The sequence below is a fragment of the Salvelinus namaycush genome, chromosome 11 (genome assembly GCF_016432855.1).
Source record: "Salvelinus namaycush isolate Seneca chromosome 11, SaNama_1.0, whole genome shotgun sequence".
Lineage (NCBI taxonomy): Eukaryota > Metazoa > Chordata > Actinopteri > Salmoniformes > Salmonidae > Salvelinus > Salvelinus namaycush.
In genome coordinates, this window is record NC_052317.1 from 11,701,985 (window position 1) to 11,726,387 (window position 24,403).

A 24,403-nucleotide genomic window follows, 5' to 3' on the forward strand; every position below is an offset into this window, starting at 1 on the left:
TTCGACTGTAACGCCAGTGTTTCACTAATGTATACATCCATATAGTACTAAGGAAATTGTGTTTCCATAGCTAGGGCTGACAGTGAGGGCTTGTGAATCAACGACCTCTGCATAATCAAAACAGTTTATATATAAATGATATATATATATTATTTTTTTCTATATGTATACTTTGACAATGTAAGTAATAATGAACTTGCCATGTCAATAAAGTAAATTGAATTTAATTGATTTGTGAGAAGGTGTGAAAGTTCACAGTTAGCCATTGTTATATAATGCCAGCTGAACCATGGCCCAGTGAGACATGAGTACTGGCCCGCATAGATGGAAACAGAAACGTCTGAGCCTTTTGGGTATTTCATTTTTTATTTAACCTTTATTTGACTAGGCAAGTCAGTTAAGAACACATTCTTATTTACAATGACGCCTAGGAACAGTGGGTTAACTGCCTTGTTCAGGGGCAGAACAACAGTTTGTTACCTTGTCAGCCTGGGGATTCGAAATAGCAACCTTTAGGTTACTGGCCCAATGCTCTAACCACTGTAGTAAATCCTGTATGGAAATGGAATTCAATGTTACATATATATTTAAATTGTAATTACGTAGGCATGCACATTGTGTATACATTGTTACAGACCTCTTACAAATTATATACCTGTTTGTGGGGTTGCCCATTTTCAAAGATTTGCAAATAAACCCACAATGGAAATAATGATCATGTAAGGGAAGGTCTAACCACAGTTAAGTTAATGAATTCTGTAATTCCACAAACTGCAAATAAATTGTCACATGCTATTGTAGGCTACAATGTAACAATGTGAACCTACGCTGTAATACTGGCCTACACTGAGTGTACAAAACATTAGGAACACCTGCTCTTTCCATGACATAGACTGACCAGGTGAATCCAGATGAAATTGATGTCACCTGTTAAATCCACTTCAAACAGTGAAGTCGAAGGAGAGGAAACAGGTTAAAGAAGGATTTTCAAGCCTTGAGACAATTGTGACATGGATGGTGTATGTGTGCCATTCAGAGGGTGAATGGGCAAGACAAAATATTTAAGGGCCTTTGAACGGGGTATGGTAGTAGGTGCCAAGCGAACCGTATTGAGTGTGTCATGAACTACAACGCTGCTGGGTTTTTCACAGTACTTGACTTGGACTGAAATAGGTGCCAGTACTCATTTTGTGTGCCGGTGCTGTTTATATTTAGATGCAGGAGCTCCACTAAACTTTTGAGCTAATATTCTATAAGAGGAACCAGAGCTCCAGCAGTAGAACATTTGAGGTGCCGGTACTCTGCTCAGGTGAGCTCCTGCCCAAGTCAACCACTGGTTTTTCACACTCAACAGTTTCCCATGTGTATCAACAATGGTCCACCACCCAAAGGACATTCAGCCAACTTGACACAACTGTGGGAAGCATTGGAGGCAACATGGGCTCCTCTTTTCAGTTCACTGCAGCTAGCGACTAGAACGAGCTGCAACAAACACTCAAACTGGACAGTTTTATCTCAATCTCTTCATTCAAAGACTCCATCATGGACACTCTTACTGACAGTTGTGGCTGCTTTGTGTGATATATTGTTGTCTCTACCTTCTTGCCCTCTGTGCTGTTGTCTGTGCCCAATAATGTTTGTACTTTGTTTTGTGCTGCTACCATGTTGTTGTCATGTTGTGTTGCTACCATGCAGTGTTGTCATGTGTTGCTGCCTTGCTATGTTGTTGTCTTAGGTTTCTCTTTATGTAGTGTTGTGTTGTCTCTCTTGTTGTGATGTGTGTTTTGTTCTATATTTATATTGTATTTTTACATTTTTAATCCCAAGCCCCCATCCTCTCAGGAGGCCTTTTGTCTTTTGGTAGGCCGTCATTGTAAATAAGAATTTGTTCTTAACTGACTTGCCTTTTAAATAAAGGTCAAATAAATAAATGTTGCATGCTTTCAAGATCTTGTAGAGTCCACGCCCCGACAAATTGAGGCTGTTCTGAGGGCAAAAGGGGGTGCAGCTCAATATTAGGAAAGTGTTCCTAATTGTTGGTACACTCAGTGTATATAACATGTGAATACACACTTTTTTAGCACCATGTAATGTAACATGGGTAGCCTGGCTGACTCGACTCACGTGGGACACAGTGAGAGAGAACTGTGATACACTGGTCTGGAAAGGAGCCCGTTGTTAGTGCAGTATTCATACAGAAGTTGTCTGTTCACCCTGCTATCATCCAGAAGGCGAGATCAGTACAGGTGCATCAAAACAGGGACAGAGAGACTGAAAAATAGCTTCTATCTCAAGGCCATCAGACTGTTAATTAGCCATCAATAGCCGGCTTCCACCTGTTTACGCAACCATGCACCTTAGAGGCTGCTGCCCCATAAAACATAGACTTGAAATCACTGGCCACTTTAATAATGGAACACTAGTCACTTTAATAATGTTTAAATACTCTTTACATACGGTTCTACTCATTTCAACTGTATATACTGTATTCTATTATATTGTATTTTAGTTTATGCCACTCCGACATTGCTCATCCTAATATTTATATATTCCTTAATTCCATTCTTTTACTTTTAGGATGTGTGTATTGTGTGTATTGTTGTGAATTGTTAGATATTACTGTACTGTTGGAGCTAGAAACACAAGCATTTCGCTACACCCGCAATACCATCTGCTACACATGTGTATGTGACAAATAACATTTGATTTGATTTGAGCTTTGATTGGTTCTCTCAACGTTTTTTGTCCATGGGGGGGTTGAGACCCCTTGTTGTTTGGATTTGAAAATCCAACAATTGTATTGGAAGGGGGCAGCGCTCGGGGGCTGTATGGGTCTGTCCATGTTGGTGTTTAAGTGAGAAAGAGACAGAGGAGAACCAATCAGTAATGATCGACTAATCTTGCTTACAACATCCTGGAGCCTTTCCAGACTCTGAAGTCAGGAAGACTTTGAGTTAAGGGTTAGCCAGGCTATAATATGGACCAAATTATTACGAAGCTCTCATTGAGATATATATTGGGGATTTGGGGTGTCAAACTCAATTCCTGGAGGGCCATGGGTCTGCAGGTTTCACTCCACAAGACAGAAATGGTTGAACCCAGAGAATTCACTGCAATTTTGCGCCACACAATGGTCACACATGCATATTCATCAGACGTTCTCACTTTCAAGAATAAGATCTTAAGGCAACAGCCGCTGGATATCAAATGTGAGCCGAGATTTGTTTAACAAAGGTCTCTCTATCTTAACTTCCTTTGGTTGATTCTCTCCCTCTGTTGAATGAAGAACATAGTTGCGGCCTACCCCAACCCTATAGCTCATGGCTAGTGGACATTCAGAAAAAAGCACATCGAGAATGTGATTAGAGTTCGAAAGCCATTTAAGCCTACATGTACCCAACTTCCCAAAAAAATCCTTACCCCAGAACACCTCCCCAGGTGTTTCTTTTCTTTTCTTTAAAAATAAAGAAAAAGTTGCACTCTGTGTCTGCATTGATCATGACTTCATTCACGGGACAATCAAGCAGGGTCATGTTTCGGTGTAGGAGCCTTGAGTAGGAACCTGTCATGAGGCACCTAAAGCTTCAGAGGAGCACATGCCAATAGCGACTGCTGGTGTTGGTTTCACAGACGAGGCCACAGTACAGCATCGGAGGGGGTTCAAACTTCAAGCCTCAAACCACACCCCATCCGGTGTCAAGATAGAGGGTTGACATCCTACCTATAAAGCCCTCAGAGGAGTTGTAAAAGTCAGCAGTACTGGGTTTCCTAAAAGTTGGTGGGATGTTAGATCAAGGTGGTTATGGAGGCTCGTTTGAGAAATGTATCCCTCCCTCTGCGGTTGTGTTTTGGTCCCTTTCCGCTTTGAGGCGGTGCCAATGTGGTGTGGTCGCCCTGATGCCTGACCGTACGGTCCTGCCACCATCTCATATGGGGTATGATCCATTACTAACAGGTGTGTGTGTGTGTGTGTTCGTGTGCATGCACGTCTGTTTGTGGCAGCCATATAGAACATCATATCACACATCACAAAGACACAAGGTGAAAGGAAAGAAAGTCCTGCGTTGTAGTATGTTATTCTAGCACATCATGACCATATCCCTCAGGTTCTCACCTTGTGTCCGTGCCAACCCACCCTTCCTCCAAATCCCCAGTGTGTCCCTTAGTCTTCTCTCATTGGTCAAGCTACGGAGGCAAAAGGCTAGCAGACACAATAAAAGGGAAGAGGTTTGTTGTTGAATCCACCAAATGCAGGGAATGGAATGAACAGCAAACCATTTAATTTAAAGGTAAGCATAGAGTGCTTCATTTGAGGTCACTTTTTATGCGAGGTAACTTTTTTGATTAGGTCAGTCCTCAGAATTGGTCACGAGTTAATAGCTACTTGTTACTAAATGTGATTTACTATCTTCATCTATGTTTATTTTCTCTCTCTCTCCACTTCTCAGATCAATGCACACCAAAAGCCGCTGACATGCTCTCTCTTCGTTTGCTCGCCATTCTCACAACCCTGCTGGCGGTAGTCTTGATGGCGAACCAGTCATCCGCAACCAGAACAACCCGCAGACCAAAGCCTCAGAATACCAAGAAGCCCCCTCGCGGTAGTGGTACCGGAGGAGGTGGTGGAGGGGGAGGAGGTGGCGACCAGCCGGCCCGTCTGGGCTTCAGGCAGACCACCACCACCATGGCCCCCTCCAGTAGCCTGGGCACCGACGAGACCACAGAGGATCCCATGACGGACGCCTACTCCATGTCGCCCACTGACAGCACCACCTACGCAGGCGACGCCTACCCCACAGAGTTCCACACAGACTCCATGGCGCTCCCTGGGGCCGGCATGGGAAACTATACCCTGGACTACAGCCACTGCTACTTAAACATCTGCGAGTGCTGCCCGCCCGAAAAGGGCCCCATGGGGCCCCCAGGGGAGAGGGGGCCCCCAGGGCCTGGAGCGGAGAGGGGACTTCCAGGTAGACTAAAGAATATAAATTGTGTCGATTTTAGTACAGAGTGACTAAAAGTATACATAGGGATCGTGACTGTACTGGATAGTGACCATGACTCGTAGTTTGTGTTTGGTGTGCTTGCATACAGTATTTTGTGTGTGTGCATGGTGTGTACTCCTAAATAGCTCCTCATATCCCCAACTCCCCTACCTCTGCTCTTCCCCTCCTTCCTTCTGTCTTCTTTCAGGTGTACCTGGAGAGAAAGGTGATGTGGGACTCATTGGACCTCCTGGACTGGATGGTATGCCTGGAGCTACTGGACTTGAAGGAGATAAAGGTTAGCTTGCCAACTCTTAAATACAACTTTTAAAAGGACCCCTCATTTCCTGACCTAGAGAGGAAATGCACATTTTGGTTTCACCTCTGAAGAATGACGAAGGCTATTTATACATATTCACAAATTGGGTAGGCAGAGTTCCCCTGTCCAGTGTCGGTGTTCTTTTGCCTATCTTACTCTTTTCTTTTTATTGGCCAGTCTGAGATACAGCTTTTTCTTTGCAACTCTGCCTAGAAGGCCAGCATTCTTGAGTCGCCTCTTCACTGTTGACGTTGAGACTGGTGTTTTGAGGGTACTATTTAATGAATCTGCCAGTTGAGGACTTGTGAGGCATCTGTTTCTCAAACTAGACACTCTAATGTACTTGTCCTCCTGCTCAGTTGTGCACCGGGGCCTCCCACTCCTCTTTCTATTCTGGTTAGAACCAGTTTGCGCTGTTCTGTGAAAGGAGTAGTACACAGCGTTGTATGAGATCTTCCGTTTCTTGGCAATTTCTCGCATGGAATAGCCTTCATTTTTCAGAACAAGAATAGACTGACGAGTTTCAGAAGAAAGTTATTTGTTTCTGGCTATTTTGAGCCTGTAATCGAACCCACAAATGCTGATGCTCCAGATACTCAACTAGTCTAAAGAAGGACAGTTTTATTGCTTCTTTAATCAGAACAAACAATTTTCAGCAGTGTTAACATAATTGCAAAATGGTTTTCTAATGATCAATTTGTCTTTAAAAATGATAAACGTGCCATTGGAACACAGGAGTGATGGTTGCTGATAATCGGCCTCTGTACGCCTATGTAGATATTCCATAAAAAATCTGCCGTTTCCAGCTACAGTAGTCATTTACAACATAAACGATGTCTGCACTGTATTTCTGATCAATTTGATGTTATTTTTATGGACCAAAAATTTGATTTTCTTTCAAAAACAAGGACATTTTGATGTGACCCCAAACTTTTGAATGGTAGTGTATATATGTTATTTTTTTATACAGACTAGCTTAAAAATAAGTGACAAATTGAGAAATTATGATTATGATAACTTTCTGGTTAAGAATGTGGAGGTGCAAAAACATACGTTTATTGCGCCATGGCTCAGGCGGCCAAGGGGACACAAGGCTTTTTCGATCATCTCAGTCACAAAAAGGAATAACTTTGAAGCTGTTTCTGATTCATAAACAATTCCATGCTGGTGGGTGGTAACAATTAAACAAAACCCAGCCCTGAATTAAAACGTAGACAGAAAATAAATTGTATTTCACATCATAGTAAAAGACACCACATTTCCATGGATTTTCACAAAGTGGGCAGTTCAGATTTGTCACTTCAAGCCCAAATATATAATACTTTGACTAAAAGAAAGGATGACTTATTGACTTAAATCGTTGTTCAACATCATGGGTAAGCTCTGGTCATCGTCTTTCAGCTCAAAAAAAGTGGATTTCTACTGGTGTAGGTGTTTAAAAAGAATGTAATCTTGGTTTTTACATTTATTGCCCAAAGTGTTAGCTACTATGCTATCTGTTATCTCAAAGTGTTAGCTACTATGCTATCTGTTATCTCAAAGTGTTAGCTACTATGCTATCTGTTATCTCAAAGTGTTAGCTACTATGCTATCTGTTATCTCATTCTTGAACACTTCGCTTTCTGGTGCTGATTTCAACAAATCTGTAACTTTGATCTAAAATGGAGCATTAATGCTGGGGACTGATATCTATACCCACACGTTTAAGACACCAATCCTTCTCTCTTTCTATTTGACAGGTGACAAAGGTGATCAAGGAGACACGGGGATGTCTGGTGCTCCAGGGATACTTGGGAAACAGGGGCAGAAAGGTATACAATGTTCCTTAGATGTCATCAGAGTAGAGTAGCCCTAGTATAATGCTATTGCTAGAAGACCACACTCTATTAGGGGAGAACAGTCATCTTATTAGACTGAATGTCAACTGTTATTTCACTATCAAAGACTTTCTTGCAACAGTAAGTGACTCATTTCCTTCTCACAGGTGACTTGGGCCCCAAAGGAGAAAAAGGAGAAACAGGCCTCCCTGGCTTGAAAGGAGACCTGGGAGAAAGCGGAAAGCCTGGGCGGAATGGGACCCAGGGCGAGAAAGGTGACCTGGGTAGAATAGGCCCTGCAGGTCCCTCCGGGTTGACTGGCCCAATGGGACAGAATGGCCAAAAGGGAGAGATGGGGGAGTGTCCAACTGGGGAGAAGGGAGAGAAAGGGGAGGCGGGCTTACCTGGCCCCCCTGGGCCGAGGGGGTTGGTGGGACCCCCGGGAGTAAATGGAACCAATGGTCTACCAGGACCTGTAGGTCTGAGGGGTCAGCTAGGCTCCCCGGGAGGGAAAGGGGAGGCAGGGGGGCGGGGGCCTCCGGGTCCCCCAGGCTTGAGGGGCATGCCTGGGCCGAAAGGAGAGAAAGGCCCCAAGGGCCCACGAGGTGTGCGGGGTCCCAAGGGCCCCCAGGGGGAGACCGCAGAGCAGATACGCTCAGCCTTCAGCGTGGGCCTCTTCCCCAGCAAGTCCTTCCCCCCTCCAGGCCTTCCCGTCAAGTTCGACAAGGTCCTCTACAATGAAGAGGAACACTGGGACCCAATGCTCAGCAAGTTCAATTGCACCCACCCCGGGGTCTATGTGTTCTCCTACCACATCACTGTGCGCAATCGGCCCCTGCGTGCCGCACTGGTGATTAACGGCGTGAAGAAGCTGCGGACGCGTGACTCCTTGTACGGTCAGGACATCGACCAGGCGTCCAATCTGGCTCTGCTGCGTCTGGCATCAGGGGACCAGGTATGGCTGGAGACGCTGAGGGACTGGAACGGAGTCTACTCCAGCAGCGAAGACGACAGCACCTTCACTGGCTTCCTGCTCTATGCTGACCCCAAGGCCTGACCTACAACCTCGCCTGTGAACCCGACTTGACCTCTGCATGACCTTTATCTGACAACTCTGCATCCCCTCCAAACTCTTTGCACTACTCTGCTAAATCATCTCTGTCAATATTGCTACTGCTACTACCTATATTTCTGCGTATTGCTATCAAAACAATCTGACCAAATGCTTGCTGTATTTGGATGGGGAAGGCTGTACGCGTTCTGACAATGCAATAAAACACTGCTAATGCTTGAAATGAATATTGTGTGAGTATATAGACTTGAACATATCTAGACTTTACTGATCTTAGCCTTAGATTCAATGAGATCAAGCGTTAACCGGCGATAGCCAACACCCGCATAGCTAATGTTTTGGCGGTGTCGGACATGTAGCTGTGTTGGAGCTGTCAAGTTGGTGAGCAGCTGCTCTTAATAGTTGTCACAAAGCCACACCTGCCCAACTCGCATTAGAAGTTCAGAGTGAGAAAGTGTAGTCTATACATAAATAATGTCGCAAAATCATAAAACAAAATAATGAGGATTTCTATTAGCCTAATCGAGGTGTAGACTACATCTCACATTCCAGTGTTTGAACTTGTAAACAAGGCTGCATGGAATTTCTCCTAATGCGTCTCCATGCAGCCAATGGCAATGTCCACTTTAGGTATAATATCAGGAGCTACTTGTGGATTTGACAGCTCTAACGCAGTTCCACCTCCAACACTGCCAAAACAACCGTTATGCGGATGTCGGCCAATGCGGATCTGATTGAATAGAGCCCTTAGTTTTGTCAACTGCCCAATCCCAGCTCTGATTAGGGACAGTTTCACCCATTACTACTTGAATGTGCTCCTTAAAGTAATGAGCCTTCATCATTGTTGTGTCATAGAAATACAGCTCCAAGGTCTGGGAGGGATGGTGGTTGATATATGAATGCATTATGTATTAAAGCCAACTAATGTACTCGTATATGGTCACCACCAAAATATGTCTGACTGAAACTTACATTTTATTTCTCCCACTAGAGGGCACTGGGATATCACAGTTTGAAGAGGAGGGCTGAATGAGGATTGTATTGATTGTACAGTATCATGTAAAAAATCATGTTTAAATACATGAAAATAATGTTGATATTCATGAAAAGGAATATCAACAGCACAAACACACACACATGCTATACATATGTGTTACACTATCCAAGCTCCGATAGCCAAATAGAATTAGAAATCTAAATAAAGCAGGTTTATACTCTGTTATTACTTAAACAATAAGGCACGAGGGGATGTGATATATAGCCAATATACCACGGCTAAGGGCTGTTCTTGGGCACGATGCAACGCAGAATCTATGACCGGTCTATGACCTCCCTATAACTACATGATGTCATCTTCTTGGAGTTGGATGGAGGGAAAGCAGACTATTTGTTTATGAGATTAATTCTTTTAAAAGGCATTAAAAAAAAGCTAAACAGAAATACATGGAATAAAATATAATTCAGAATAACTTAAATTCTATTTCAAGTATTTTTGTTTTGAATATTTAAGCTGGTGTATGATATAATTTTTGAAATAATAATACATTTAATTTGTATAATAATACATTTAATTACAGTGTTATCTCAAAGCTCTACATAGGCAAAAACAATGAAAAAATAAATAACAGCAAAAACTATAAAAACATCATACATTTAGTATCAAGGCAGGAAAAAGCAATAGTAGGCTAGGTGCTAAAATGACTTTCCAGATTAGGTCTATAAGAAAGACAGTCCGTAGAAATGTGTTTTAAGGCTCATTTTAAATGTTCTGATTGATGGAGTGGTCTCAGATGGTCAGGGAGAGCAATCCATAGGTCGAGGGGGAAGGCAGTAGAATGCCCAGTCCCCAATAGTAAGGAGACGTGTCTTCGGGACTTGAAGCAGTGGTGAGTTGCTGGAGCGGAGAGTGTAAGGTGGCTCTTCGATAAAAATTAGGTCGCTGTTGTAGGTGGGAATCAATCCATTCAAGACTTTAAACACGAGGTGGAGGATTTTAAAGTCAATCCTACAGTTGGCCAGTAGCTAGTGGAGTTCAGCAAAGGAGGGAGTGATGTGGGATAACGTTTTGGTCCTGGTTAGGACTCTAGAAGCACTATTCTGGAGAAGTTGTAGCCTCTGAAGTGATTTGGCTGGAAGGCCCCCAAACAGAGCATTGCCGTAGTTGATCCGAGAGAAGATGAAGGCGATAGTTTGAGCTGGGCGATGTTTCTTAGATGGAAAAAATATATGTTTTGCAGTTATGTTTTATGTGGGCATCAAATGACAAAGAAGGATCAAACTTGACTCACATGTTGGAGATGACAGAGGACATATGGATGGCTTGACCGTCAATTGTAGGGCAGATGTTTCTACCACTGGTGACCAGCTTGGGTGTCCCAATAAGCATAGCCTCAGTCTTGCTGCTGTTGGAGGAAGTTCTCTTTCATCCATGCCCTGATGTCATCTAGGCAGCTGCCAAGTTTTGATGAGGCTGAGATGGTGTCCAGTTTGGTGTTAATATATACCTGGGCATCGTCAGCGTAGCGGTGGAAGTTATAGTTATAGTCTCTGAGGATTTGGCCGAGAGGGAGCATGTAGAATAGGTCACAGCACTGACCCCTCTGGGACACCGCATGTGACTGTAGACTCCTCCGACCTGGACTCTCCAATGGTGATGTATAGCTTCCTGTTGGAGAGGTAGGAGGAGCACTGCAGTGTGCTCTCTGAGACACGGCAAGAGGATGCTGTGGTCAACGGTGTCAAAGGCAGCACTGAGATTTAAGAGGAGGAGGCAAGGTGATCTAAAATCTCAAGCTATCAGTAGGTTGCTGGTAACTTTCACCAGAGCTGTTTCAGTGCTGTGCAAGGGCCGGAAACCAGACTGGAACACTTTGTACAGTTGATTGAAGGTGGTTTGCAACTACCTTCTCCTGTACTTTTGATAGGAAGGGGAGGTTGGAGATGGGCCTGTAGTTGAATAGGATGTCATGGCCAAAGTTGAGTTTCCTCAGTAAGGTACCTCCCTGGGCAGCAGGGACTTGTTGATGAGGGTGGTGACAAACTGAAGCAGGTTAGATGAGCAGGTTGAGAGTTTGCCTGTTTGATGGTTCGTCTGATGGCATAGCACGATTTCTTATAAGCACCTGGATTAGTGTCCCACTCCTTGAAAGCCTCAGCTCTAGCCTTTTGCTCGGTGCGTATGTTGCCTGTAATCCATGGCTTCTGGTTGGGATATGTACGTATGGTCAATGTGGGGACAACGTCGTCGATGCACTTATTGATGAAGCCGGTGACTGAGGTGGTATACTCCTCAATGCCAATGGATGAGTTCCGGAACATATTCCAGTCTGTGCTAGCAAAACAGTCCTGTAGTGTAGCATCCACATCATCTGCATTAAAGTCCCCGGCCAGGAGAGCCGCTTCTGGATGAGCATTTTCTTGTCTGCTTATGGCCTTATACAGCTCGTTGAGTGCTGTCTTAGTGCCAGCATTGGTTTGTTGTGGTAAATAGACGGCTACCAAAAAAAGAAGATGAAAACTCACTTGGTAGATAGTGTGGTCTACAGCTTATCATGAGGTACTCTACCTCAGGAGAGCAATACCTCGAGACTTCCTTAAATTTCGTGACCCAGCTGTTGTTTACAAATATACACACATCCCCACCCCTCGTCTTACCAGACGTAGCTGTTCTGTCCTGCCGATGCATGGAAAACCCAGCCAACTGTATATTATTCGTGTCGTCGTTCAGCCACGACTTGGTGAAACATAAGATATTACAGTTTTTAATGTCCCGCTGGTAGGATTGTCTCGAACGGAGATCATCCAGGTTATTCTCCAGTGATTGCACGTTAGCCAATAGAACGGATGGTAGAGATAGGTTACCCACTCGCCGTGAATTCTCACAAGGCACCCCGATCTTAACCAGCTGTATTTCCATCTTTTCTTCACGTGAATGATGGGGATATGGGCTTGGCCTCAGGGAAGCAGTATATCCTTGGTGTCGTACTCATTCAAAAAATACATCTTCATCCAGTTAGAGGTGAGTAATCGCTGTTCTGATATCCAGAAGCTCTTTTTGGTCACATGAGATGGTAGCAGCAACATTATGTACAAAATAAGTTATAAACAATGCAAAAAAAACACAAAATAAAACACTTGGTTGGGAGCCCTCCCCTCCGGCGGCATTATATTAAAATACTCAACATTCAACACCATAGTCCTCTTCAAGCTCATTACTAAGCTCGGGACCCTGGGACCCGGAACACCTCCCTCTGCAACTGGATCCTGGACTTCCTGACGGGCCGGCCCCAGGTGGTGAGGGTAGACATCAACGCATCAACACCTCTGCCACGCTGACCTTCAACACGTGGGCACCTTAGGAGTGCGTGCTTAGTTCTCTTCTGTACTCCCTGTTCACCCATTACTGGCTGGTCACGCATGACTCCAACACCATTATCAAGTTTGCTGACGACACAACAATGGTAGGCCTGATCACAGACAGCGATGAGACTGCCCACAGGGAGGAGGTCAGAGACTTGGCAATGTTGTGGCAGGACAACAACCTCTGCCTCGATGTCAGTAAAACCAAGGAGCTGATCGTGGACTATAGGAGAAAGAGGGGAGAGCAGGCCCCAATCCACATCGACAGGGCTGTAGTGGAGCGGGTCGAGAGCTTCAAGTTCCTTGGCGACCACATCACTAAGGACTTAACATGGTCAACTCACACTTGCACAGTTGTGAAGAGGGCATGAAAGCTCCTCTTCCATATCAGGATGCTGAAAAGATTTGGCATGAGCCCTCAGATCCTCAAAAAGATTTACAACTGCACCATCAAGAGCATCTTGACTGGCTGCATCACCACTTGTTATGGCAAATGCACCACTCTCAACAGCAAAGCACTACAGAGGGTGGTGCGGATGGCCCAGTATATCTCTGGGGCCATGCTCCCTGCCATCCAAGACCTCTATATCAGGCGGTGTCAGAGAAAGGCCCAAGAAATGTCCAAAGACTTCAGCCACCCAAGCCATAGACTGTTCACTCTGCTTCCGTCTGCAAACAATATCGGAGCATCGGCTTTCAGACCAACAGGCTCCAAGACAGCTTCTACCCCCAAGCCATAAGACTGCTAAATAGCCATAAGACTGGTAAATAGTTGTGTAAATGGTTACACGGATTATCTGCATTGACCCTTTCTTGCACTGACTCTATACACACTACACCAGGATTCCCCAACTGATGGCCCATGGGCAAATGTGGTTTTACTTGGCAATCTAAGGTTTCTGAGCAAAAAAAAAAGAGTAGATATATATATTTTTATTTTCATTGTTAGGCATACAAGACTAAAAACACCAGGAAATCAGCTATTTTAATTTTAGAAATCTGTTCCGAAGTATTCCCACAGATAATAGAGAGACATATGTGATCGTATACAAATAATAATTAATAATAATTGATTGAATTTATATAGCACTTTTCTACTAACTGAGGTACTCAAAGCACTTTACGTACTCACCTCATCCACCACCAATATGTAGCACCCACCTCAGTGATGCACGGCGACCATTTTTGTACCAGAACTCCCACCACACATCAGCTACCAGGTGGAGAGGAGTGATATATGCCAATTAGGAATGAGGGGGATGATTAGGTGGCCATGATGGAATGTGGCCAGGTTGGGAATTTAGATTAAAAAACATGAGCTGGCGCACACCCAGAATAATAGTTTGTGTGGAGGTGCTTACTAACGGCGAATAACCTACAAACTATCAAACTATCAAAATATACACTCCATGTATATTCTCCCAGCAATTTAATGGGTATTTACCAACGTTTCAGCATCACTGTGCCTTCCTCAGGGTGATGTCATGAATACTTGAACCAGGTTATGTAGACACACAGTGCAATTAGTGTAACCAATGACAGTAGTGAGGGGTGTGTCATAATGATTAGGTTAATTCAAATGAATTAGTGAAACTGTTAAAAAATAGTACATGGCATATTAAATATATTACGCTATTGTTATCATATAGGAACATAATGGAATATTGTACATCATATTAGCATCAACATACATTCTTTCATTCAATTTCACATAATAATTTCATATTTCATTTTTGTTACATGTAATCTTTAGGTTCAACCTTAATATATAATGAACATCAACAGGGGGAACATATTAGGTGTACGCTAATAAGCTAAAAAAATATTTTTTCTATTTATAAGACTTGTTCATGAAGGAAAATGGTGTTCATAGTCAATATTCAGACCACTGGGGCTCAATGTTTTTTGAACGATGGTGTGCTACACTAAATAAATGTTCAATAGACCTGATGACTGATCATTGAACAACTTAAAAAGGATATTACCGAGATCGCAACCTCAGTTGGAAATGCACAGAAGCTCTACGACTCGTAGACTACGAGATGAGTTTAATGACCCTATTAAACTGGATGATCTCATTATGAGTAACGCTGACCTTCAGACTAAGATTACAACCGAACTGAAGGAGAGGAAAATCAAGAAGTATAAAGCGATTTGGAAGATAAGTACAACGGACTAATATATCTCTGGCGAGACTCTGAGCACAAGAAACCAAAAAAACGGAAGAGACATGCCGATGACAGACGTCGTGTGCCTCTGTCAGACCAACTATCCACAGACAACGCTAACTCTGGCTCCTCTACCAACGGTGAGCGCTTTTTCTACAACAGAGGGCGGGGACACCGGGGACAACGTCGAGGCCAACACCCCCAGCACGTAAGAGGGTTCGACGCATACGTCGGGGGAAGAAGAAATCCACTACCATCCCGCGACACCTATCAATTGAGACCCAGGATGAGCCCCCAGTCCAACAGGAGCTAAATGTCTTCAATTTATCAAGTAAGACAATGACATCCGCTCACCTCAGTGTTCTGAATAAGGGGTTAACATTTGTACCCACTGCATACATTAATGACTTTGATGTCCAGATAGATCTATTCAAGTTTTTCTGTAATCTGAGATTTCGTGAGTTCTTTGATAAGAGTGAAATTTACATGACTCCACTTGAAATGTCATCCTCGGTGAGATGTATACATAGGTCTACCACGCTAATCAATAGATCTACGTGTCCTACCGTGAGTCAAGGAGGAGATGGAGCCTTTAACCCAGCTGAGGTACCTGAGAACTATGAGAGAACCACATTTAGAGCAAAAAGTTCATTTGTACCTCCCCCCAAACACAATGCGTCCATAGAAACTTTCTGTAGGATTGTTGAAAATGATGTAGGTGACTTACTGAAAGACAAACAGAAACACAAATCCTACTATAATCTGAGTAGAGACGAGAGAATGGCTCTTAAGGACTTAGTCAGATCCTTCAATTATCATTAAAAAATGTGACAAAGGAGGAGGAATTTGTGTACAAAACAAATGTGACTATGTGAATGAATGTCACCGACAACTATCTAAAGGTGACTTCTATCACAAACTGAATTGTGACCCTACCCCGGAATTCCAGCATATCTCATCCACAGTGGAAAGCTGTTTGGAATCAGGACAAATCACTAAAACAGAAGTTGAATTTCTATGTGTGAAATTTCCCAAGATACCAACTTTCTATACAGTCGCTAAATTACACAAACAAGTGTCTCCTCCTCCAGGTAGACACATTGTAGCAGCAATCGACTCTGTGACATCCAATATTTGTACATTTGTGGATTACCACATTAAACGGATGGTTGAGAATCACCCATCTTATGTCAAAGACACTAGTCACGTGATCTCATTGATAGAGGGCTTAGGAAGGATACCAGAGGGCACTCTGCTGGCCACTTTTAATGTGGAGAGCTTGTACACTAACATCCCACACACTGGAGGCTTGCAGGCGCTACAACACTTCCTTCAGCAGAGAGACTCTACCCTTGCTCCATCCAATGATTGCATCTTACAACTTACTGAACTGGTATTATCCCATAACTACTTTGTCTTTGAGTCAGACTTTTTCCTTCAAATTCGGGGTGTAGCCGTGGCTCCCCTTTTTCCCACAACTATACAAACCTGTATGTAGGACAATTTGAAGAAGCATTCCTTTTTAAAACAGAGACACACCCCTTACTTTCTAAAATCCTCCCATGGAGGAGATACATAGATGATGCTTTTGTGCTCTGGGAAGGAAGTCAGCAGGAACTAAATGAATTCCAAACTCTACTAAACGAGAGCTCTGAATACCTCAAATTCACCATGCAGACTGATGAGAGAAAAATAAACTACCTGGACTTATGGATCATCAAAGAGAATGATGCATTACACACATACTTATAGACAAAGCCCACAGATTGCAATACCCAGCTATGTGCGGATAGTATGCATCCCCTTCCCCACAAGAATGGTCTACCATACAGTCAGTTATGCAGGGTTAAACGGATCTGTGGCCACCAGACAGATTTTGACAGCAATGCTAAAAGAATGACAGATAAATTCAAAATGAGAGGCTACAAAGACAAAACTCTTGATGCTGCAATGATGAAAATATCTCAAAAACCAAGAGCGGAATTACTAAAATCTCAACCAAAGAAGAAAAACAACACAACCATTGTTTGCACTAAATACACCAAGGGTTCGGAGAAAATGAACGCAATCCTGAAAAAGCACTGGCATATTCTGCAATCAGACAAAAAAATCGCACACCTCTTCAAGGAACCCCCACTGGTGGTCTATAAGCGTGGTTGCAATATTGGAGATAGTTTGGTGAGATCTGACCTGCCCCCTGAGCCCCCTGAGCCTACTCAGACACTCTTGACACCTATCCCAAATGGGAACTACAAATGTGACTCATGCGCACAGTGCAATAGCACTATAAAAACGTCTTTCTTCAGACACCCACATACAGGTCGAAAGATCCCTGTTAGGGGTATCATCTCATGCAAGACCAAGGGAGTAATCTATCTCATCACCTGTTCATGTGGAAAAGCCTACGTAGGACAAACGAAAAGACAGTTAAAACAACCCATAGCTGAACACCGCAGCTCAATCAGGTGTAAGAACATTGACTATCCAGTAGCAGATCACTTTGTTGAAGCTAACCATCCAATCTCCTCCCTCAAATACACAGGCATTGTGCATGTTGCTCTACCAAGGACAGGAGGTCGAGATCATCGAGATCCTACTACTACAAAGCGAGGCTTACTGGATATCCTATCTAAAAACATTGAAACCCAGTGGTCTGAATATTGACTTTCATCTCAGGCCTTTCTTATGAACACCATTTTCCTTCATGAACAAGTCTTATAAATTGAAAAATATTTTTTTTACAGCTTATTAGCGTACACCTAATATGTTCCCCCCGTTGATGATGCTCATTATATATTAAGGTTGAACCAAAAGATTACATGTAACAAAAATGAAATATGAAATTATTATGTGAAAATGAATGAAACGATGTATGTTGATGCTAATATGATGTACAATATTCCATTATGTTTCTATATGATAACAATAGCGTAATATACACTGCTCAAAAAAATAAAGGGAACACTAAAATAACACATCCTAGATCTGAATGAATGAAATATTCTTATTAAATACTTTTTTCTTTACATAGTTGAATGTGCTGACAACAAAATCACACAAAAATTATCCATGGAAATCAAATTTATCAACCCATGGAGGTCTGGATTTGGAGTCACACTCAAAATTAAAGTGGAAAACCACACTACAGGCTGATCCAACTTTGATGTAATGTCCTTAAAACAAGTCAAAATGAGGCTCAGTAGTGTGTGTGGCCTCCACGTGCCTGTATGACCTCCCTACAACGCCTGGGCATGCTCCTGGTGAGGTGGCGGATGGTCTCCTGAGGGATCTCCTCCCAGACCTGGACTAAAGCATCCGCCAACTCCTGGACAGTCTGTGGTGCAACGTGGCGTTGGTGGATGGAGCGAGACATGATGTCCCAGATGTGCTCAATTGGATTCAGGTCTGGGGAACGGGCGGGCCAGTCCATAGCATCAATGCCTTCCTCTTGCAGGAACTGCTGACACACTCCAGCCACATGAGGTCTAGCATTGTCTTGCATTAGGAGGAACCCAGGGCCAACCGCACCAGCATATGGTCTCACAAGGGGTCTGAGGATCTCATCTCGGTACCTAATGGCAGTCAGGCTACCTCTGGCGAGCACATGGAGGGCTGTGCGGCCCCCCCAAAGAAATGCCACCCCACACCATGACTGACCCACCGCCAAACCGGTCATGCTGGAGGATGTTGCAGGCAGCAGAACGTTCTCCACGGCGTCTCCAGACTGTCACGTCTGTCACATGTGCTCAGTGTGAACCTGCTTTAGTCTGTGAAGAGCACAGGGCGCCAGTGGCGAATTTGCCAATCTTGGTGTTATCTGGCAAATGCCAAACGTCCTGCACGGTGTTGGGCTGTAAGCACAACCCCCACCTGTGGACGTCGGGCCCTCATACCACCCTCATGGAGTCTGTTTCTGACCGTTTGAGCAGACACATGCACATTTGTGGCCTGCTGGAGGTCATTTTGCAGGGCTCTGGCAGTGCTCCTCCTGCTCCTCCTTGCACAAAGGCGGAGGTAGCGGTCCTGCTGCTGGGTTGTTGCCCTCCTACGGCCTCCTCCACGTCTCCTGATGTACTGGCCTGTCTCCTGGTAGCGCCTCCATGCTCTGGACAGTACGCTGACAGACACAGCAAACCTTCTTGCCACAGCTCGCATTGATGTGCCATCCTGGATGAGCTGCACTACCTGAGCCACTTGTGTGGGTTGTAGACTCCGTCTCATGCTACCACTAGAGTGAAAGCACCGCCAGCATTCAAAAGTGACCAAAACATCAGCCAGGAAGCATAGGAACTGAGAAATGGTCTGTGGTCACCACCTGCAGAACCACTCCTTTATTGGGGGTGTCTTGCTAATTGCCTATAATTTCCACCTGTTGTCTATTCCATTTGCACAACAGCATGTGAAATTTATTGTCAATCAGTGTTGCTTCCTAAGTGGACAGTTTGATTTCACAGAAGTGTGATTGACTTGGAGTTACATTGTGTTGTTTAAGTGTTCCCTTTATTTTTTTGAGCAGTGTATTTAATATGCCATGTACTATTTTTTAACAGTTTCACTAATTCATTTGAATTAACCTAATCATTATGACACACCCCTCACTACTGTCATTGGTTACACTAATTGCACTGTGTGTCTACATAACCTGGTTCAAGTATTCCTGACATCACCCTGAGGAAGGCACAGTGATGCCGAAACATTGGGAAATACCCATTAAATTGCTGGGAGAATATACATGGAGTGTGTGACTTTCTTTATTTTGATAGTTTACAGGTTGGGAATTTAGCCATGACACCTGGGTTAACACCCCAACTCTTACAATAAGCACCATGGGATTTTGAATAACCACAGAGAGTCAGGACACCCGTTTTAACATCCAATCTGAAAGACGGCACGCTACGCAGGACAATGTTCCCAAATGCAATCAAGGTTTGAAGTGATTATGTTTTAGTCAAATATTTCATCTGTTTAGGCTTCATGCGGTCAGTTTGCATTCAATTTCTTTTATTTTTTGTTATTATGTTACGACCCCTGACCAACAACAACAAAAAATCTGAAAGTGTACAGTTGAAGTCGGACGTTTACAGACACTTAGGTTGGAGTCATTAAAACTCGTTTTTCAATCACTCCACAAATTTCTTGTTAACAAACTGTAGTTTTGGCAAGTCGGTTAGGACATCTACTTTGTGCATGACACAAGTCATTTTTCCAACAATTGTTTACAGAAAGATTATTTCACTTATAATTCACTGTATCACAATTCCAGTGGGTCAGAAGTTTACATACATTAAGTTGACTGTGTCTTTAAACATGGCTTTAGAAGCTTCTGATAGGCTAATTGACATCATTTGAGGCAATTGGAGGTGTACCTGGGATGTATTTCAAGGCCTACCTTCAAACTCAGTGCCTCTTTGCTTGACATCATGGGAAAATCAAAAGAAATCATCCAAAACCTCAGAATTTTTTTTGTAGTCCTCCACAAGTCTGGTTCATCCTTGAGAACAATTTCCAAACGCCTGAAGGTACCAAGTTCATCTGTACAAACAATAGCATGCAAGTATAAACACCATGGGACCACACAGCCGTCATACCGCTCAGGAAGGAGACGCGTTCTGTCTCCTAGAGATGAACGCACTTTGGTGCGAAAAGTGCAAATCAATCCCAGAACAAAAGCAAAGGACCTTGTGAAGATGCTGGAGGAAACAGGTAAAAAGTATCTCTATCCACAGTAAAACGAGTCCTATATCGACATAATCTGAAAGGCCGCTCAGCAAGGATGAAGCCACTGCTCCAAAACCGCCATAAAAAAGCCAGACTACTGTTTGCAACTGCACATGGGGACAAAGATCGTACTTTTTGGAGAAATGTCCTCTGGTCTGATGAAACAAAAATAGAACTGTTTGGCCATAATGACCATCATTATGTTTGTAGGAAAAAGGGGAGGTGCTTGCAGGCCGCAGAACACTATCCCAACCGTGAAGCACGGAGGTGGCAGCATCATGTTTTGGGGATGCTTTGCTGCAGGAGGGACTGGTGCACTTCACAAAATAGATGGCATCATGAGGAGGAAAATTATGTGGATATATTGAAGCAACATCTCAAGACATCAGTCAAGAAGTTAAAGCTTGGTCGCAAATGGGTCTTCCAAATGGATAATGACCCCAAGCATACTTCCAAAGTTGTGGCAAAATGGCTTAAGGACAACAAAGTCAAGGTATTGGAGTTGCCATCACAGAGCCCTTGGCAGAACTGAAAAAGTGTGTGCGAGCATGGAGGCCTACAAACCTGACTAAGTTACACCAGCTCTGTCAGGAGGAATGGGCCAAAATTCACCCAACTTATTGTGGGATGCTTGTGGAAGGCTACACAAAACGGTTGACCCAAGTTTAACAATGTAAAGGCAATGCTACCAAATACTAATTGAGTGTATGTAAATTTCTGACCCACTGGGAATGTGGTGAAATAAATAAAAGCTGAAATAAATAATTCTCTCTACTATTATTCTGACATTTTACATTCTTAAAATAAAGTGGTGATCCTAACTGACCTAAGACAGGGAATTTTTACTAGAATTAAATGTCAGGAATTGTGAAAAACTGAGTTTAAATGTATTTGGCTAAGGTGTATGTAAACTTCCGACTTCAACTGTATATACACACTCACACACACACTACACTGACACGCTCACACAAAACCCACACACATTCACATACTATACTTACACTACGTACACACACACATAACACACACACACACACACACACACACTTTTAACTCATCATATGCTGTGGCTACTCTGTTATTTATTCTTACTATTATTATCTATTGTGATTCCTAGTCACTTTATCATGCATTTATGTACATATCTATCTCAAACACCTTATAATCCTGCACATGAATCTGGTCATCCCTGAATACAATTTAATTGTTGTGTATTTTATTCCTTTTATGTTACACAATTTTTTTTACTCTGCATCATTGGGAAGGGCTCATAAGCAAGCATTTCACGGTGTAGTCTACACCATTTGTATTCGGCGCTTGTGACAAACACAATACAATATTATTTTATTTAAAATAAATTTGACACTTAGTAACAATGTTTACTGGGATTAACACCTAAACCGCGAAGTGGGTGACTGACTGGAAAACAACTGTCACTGGAGGATTAGATGAAAAAATCAGGTCATTGTTTACAATCTGTGTCCAATACTTTCTATTTTAAAAGCTTCAGGAACTATGTAAACAGTTCCGTTAAACAGGCGTGCTAATCAGAGGACCCATATCATTACTAGCAAACAAAATAGAAAACAGTAACTTCTATCAATGCAATCAATGAACACTTGACGATCCATTATTTTCCCTGCATATTTTTGTAGTAGGTTTAAGGATATTCCTAAAATTCTATTTAAATGCTTCGTTCAGGGGGTTTCCATGTTGCATTGGACGTTCAGCACTGCACACACTCAACACAAATATAGAAGTGACTATGAATTTCACACAATGAAATATAAAAAAGAAAACAGCGTTATTGTTTGAAACATTTGTGTCTCCTGCATACCTGTTTTGTTACACCTACTGACATGGGCAATTAAAATAATGAATGTGATCCTCCATGTATTTTTTTTTTAAATGTTCTGCGTTTGTGAAAATAGAAACCGATACGATGCCAAATAAATGGTAACTGGGACCGTTTTTTTTTTTTTTTTTTTTTACTTCACTCTGCTTGTTGCGACAAAGACTTTCACATGATACATAGCCTATTTTTTCCACTGAGGTTATAATTTGACGCAGGTAGACTTTGCTCATCGTGTTATTGATAGACGTTGCATACAGAATGACAGCACACATTTACCCAAACGGGTGTAAACAAACTCCAATCTCGCTTTCCTGACCATTTTTATTTGTTGTAAATTATCTCTTCAAGTGGTTGTCTTCATCTACAATTATCTGTTCTTCTCAAGGTTTCTTCTCTTGCCAATATTGCTCTGTGAATGAGAAGCGCCTAAACTTAATTTGTAAAAATTTTAATAAAAAAAATAAAACATACAACACCAGCATAAAAACAAAAAGGGTGCAAGAAAAGGTAGATGGTACTTTGTGACAAGTCTAACAAACCAGTTATACTAGCCATCACATCTAATCAATCATCTCATGCCAGGTTTAGACTCAATTGTTTCTGTCTGCTGACCAACTGATTATGTTGCCTCACATGCTTCTACAATGCTTCTACACCTGCATTGCTTGCTGTTTGGGGTTTTAGGCTGGGTTTCTGTACAACACTTTGTGACATCGGCTGATGTAAAAAGGGCTTTATAAATACATTTGATTGATTGATTGATTGATTGATTGATATTTGTGCACCAGCACTGCCTGTGCTGTTTACCCTTTCTCTGTACATAGGATAGTATGGCCATAGAATGTCCATGCACAAGAAGACCACGTTTGATCAAAATCCAAATAAAGGAAATAATTTCTGTTGTGTGTGTACCATAACTTGGATGATGAGTAAATTACAAGTCAGCCCTTCTCCTGGTGATGGTCTTGAGTCATATACGTTTAATAGAAACCATAAAAAGGAGTGACATCGCCACCTGTGGGTAGAGAATGAGAAAAGCAGCTTTCCACCATCCTATTTTTCCAGGTCAAAAGACATAAACCATTTATGTGTGTGTGTGTGTGTGTGTGTGTATGTGTGTGTGTGTGTGTGTTGGTATATACTGTGTATGAAAATATAAATAACTGCCATGGCGGTGTAGGCAGTGTAATCTGTACCCAGCAGGCTGGATCCCCACTGTGGGAGAGTCAGTGTATTGTTCCTGCAGCGCAGCAGATAACAACTCATTAACATACAGAATCATTTGGCTGCAAGAGCCACTCTGCCATCCATCTGCACTGAGCTGATAAATCCGCTCACACGCGCACGTGCACACACACATGCACGTACACACACACATAGACACCCGCACGCACGCACACACACTCACACACACTCACACACACAGTCCCCCCCCTGCCTTTTTCTGTCACTCTCTCTCATGCACTTCTCTGTCCCTGTTTTCCTGTTTCTCTATTTGGATGGACAGTATGACTGCAGTCTCCAGGCTGCAGGTAAATGTTTGGCAGTCGAGCCACAGAGTTAGTTATCGAGGTCACAGTCCAGTCAGTCATAGCCTGATGTGGAATACTGGAGAGGTCCTAGAACACCTGGGTGCCTCCGCTTTACTAGAAACACTGCACTTTGGTTTTGCTATATCTGCAAGTGGAGCCGATATCACAATAATTCATACAAAAACATGAAACATATTTTTACTGCAAGATGATCATTAAGTTAAATGGTCGATGTAGCGTTTATGCATTATAATGGCTACTGTGGTTTACTTTGAAGTTTTGTGCCGCATCATCATGAATGAATAACTCTTCATGTTTCATGTGATTGTTTGGTAATGCTCCAGACGGACTGAGTGTGGAAGGTCTAAAGAGTGTGAACCACTTTCACAATGGCAGGATATCCTGAAGGTCACTGAGCCACTCTGACCTTTGCAGGAAGTTGTCACTTGCTAAGAGGAAGTGAGGATTCCAGACTCCAGTGGGAGTATTTTACATGCCTTGATATGGATTTACTGCACATTGTCCAGGCTGTGTTGAAGGGGGTGGTTCACTGCATTTGTGCTTAATTTAGCCCCCAA

General features: G+C 42.9%; 1 protein-coding gene across 1 annotated transcript; it reads left to right on the forward strand.

The window, feature by feature from the left end:
• Nucleotides 1-4,474: 4,474 nt before the first annotated feature.
• On the forward strand, nucleotides 4,475-8,178 carry otol1a (otolin 1a). Its single transcript, XM_039003379.1, has 4 exons — nucleotides 4,475-4,970; nucleotides 5,194-5,283; nucleotides 7,044-7,115; nucleotides 7,289-8,178. The coding sequence occupies exons 1-4, from the start codon at nucleotides 4,475-4,477 to the stop codon at nucleotides 8,176-8,178; spliced, it is 1,548 nt and encodes a 515-aa protein (XP_038859307.1).
• The last annotated feature ends 16,225 nt before the right edge of the window (nucleotides 8,179-24,403 follow it).

What these genes read in the sequence shown, in the direction of transcription:
- otol1a (XM_039003379.1), top strand. Translation starts at nt 4,475, where the DNA reads ATGCTCTCTCTTCGTTTGCTCGCCATTCTCACAACCCTGCTGGCGGTA. An exon ending in TGGACTTGAAGGAGATAAAG is followed by an intron (nt 5,284 to 7,043) that starts GTTAGCTTGCCA and finishes TCTATTTGACAG; the next exon opens with GTGACAAAGGTGATCAAGGA. An exon ending in TGGGAAACAGGGGCAGAAAG is followed by an intron (nt 7,116 to 7,288) that starts GTATACAATGTT and finishes TCCTTCTCACAG; the next exon opens with GTGACTTGGGCCCCAAAGGA.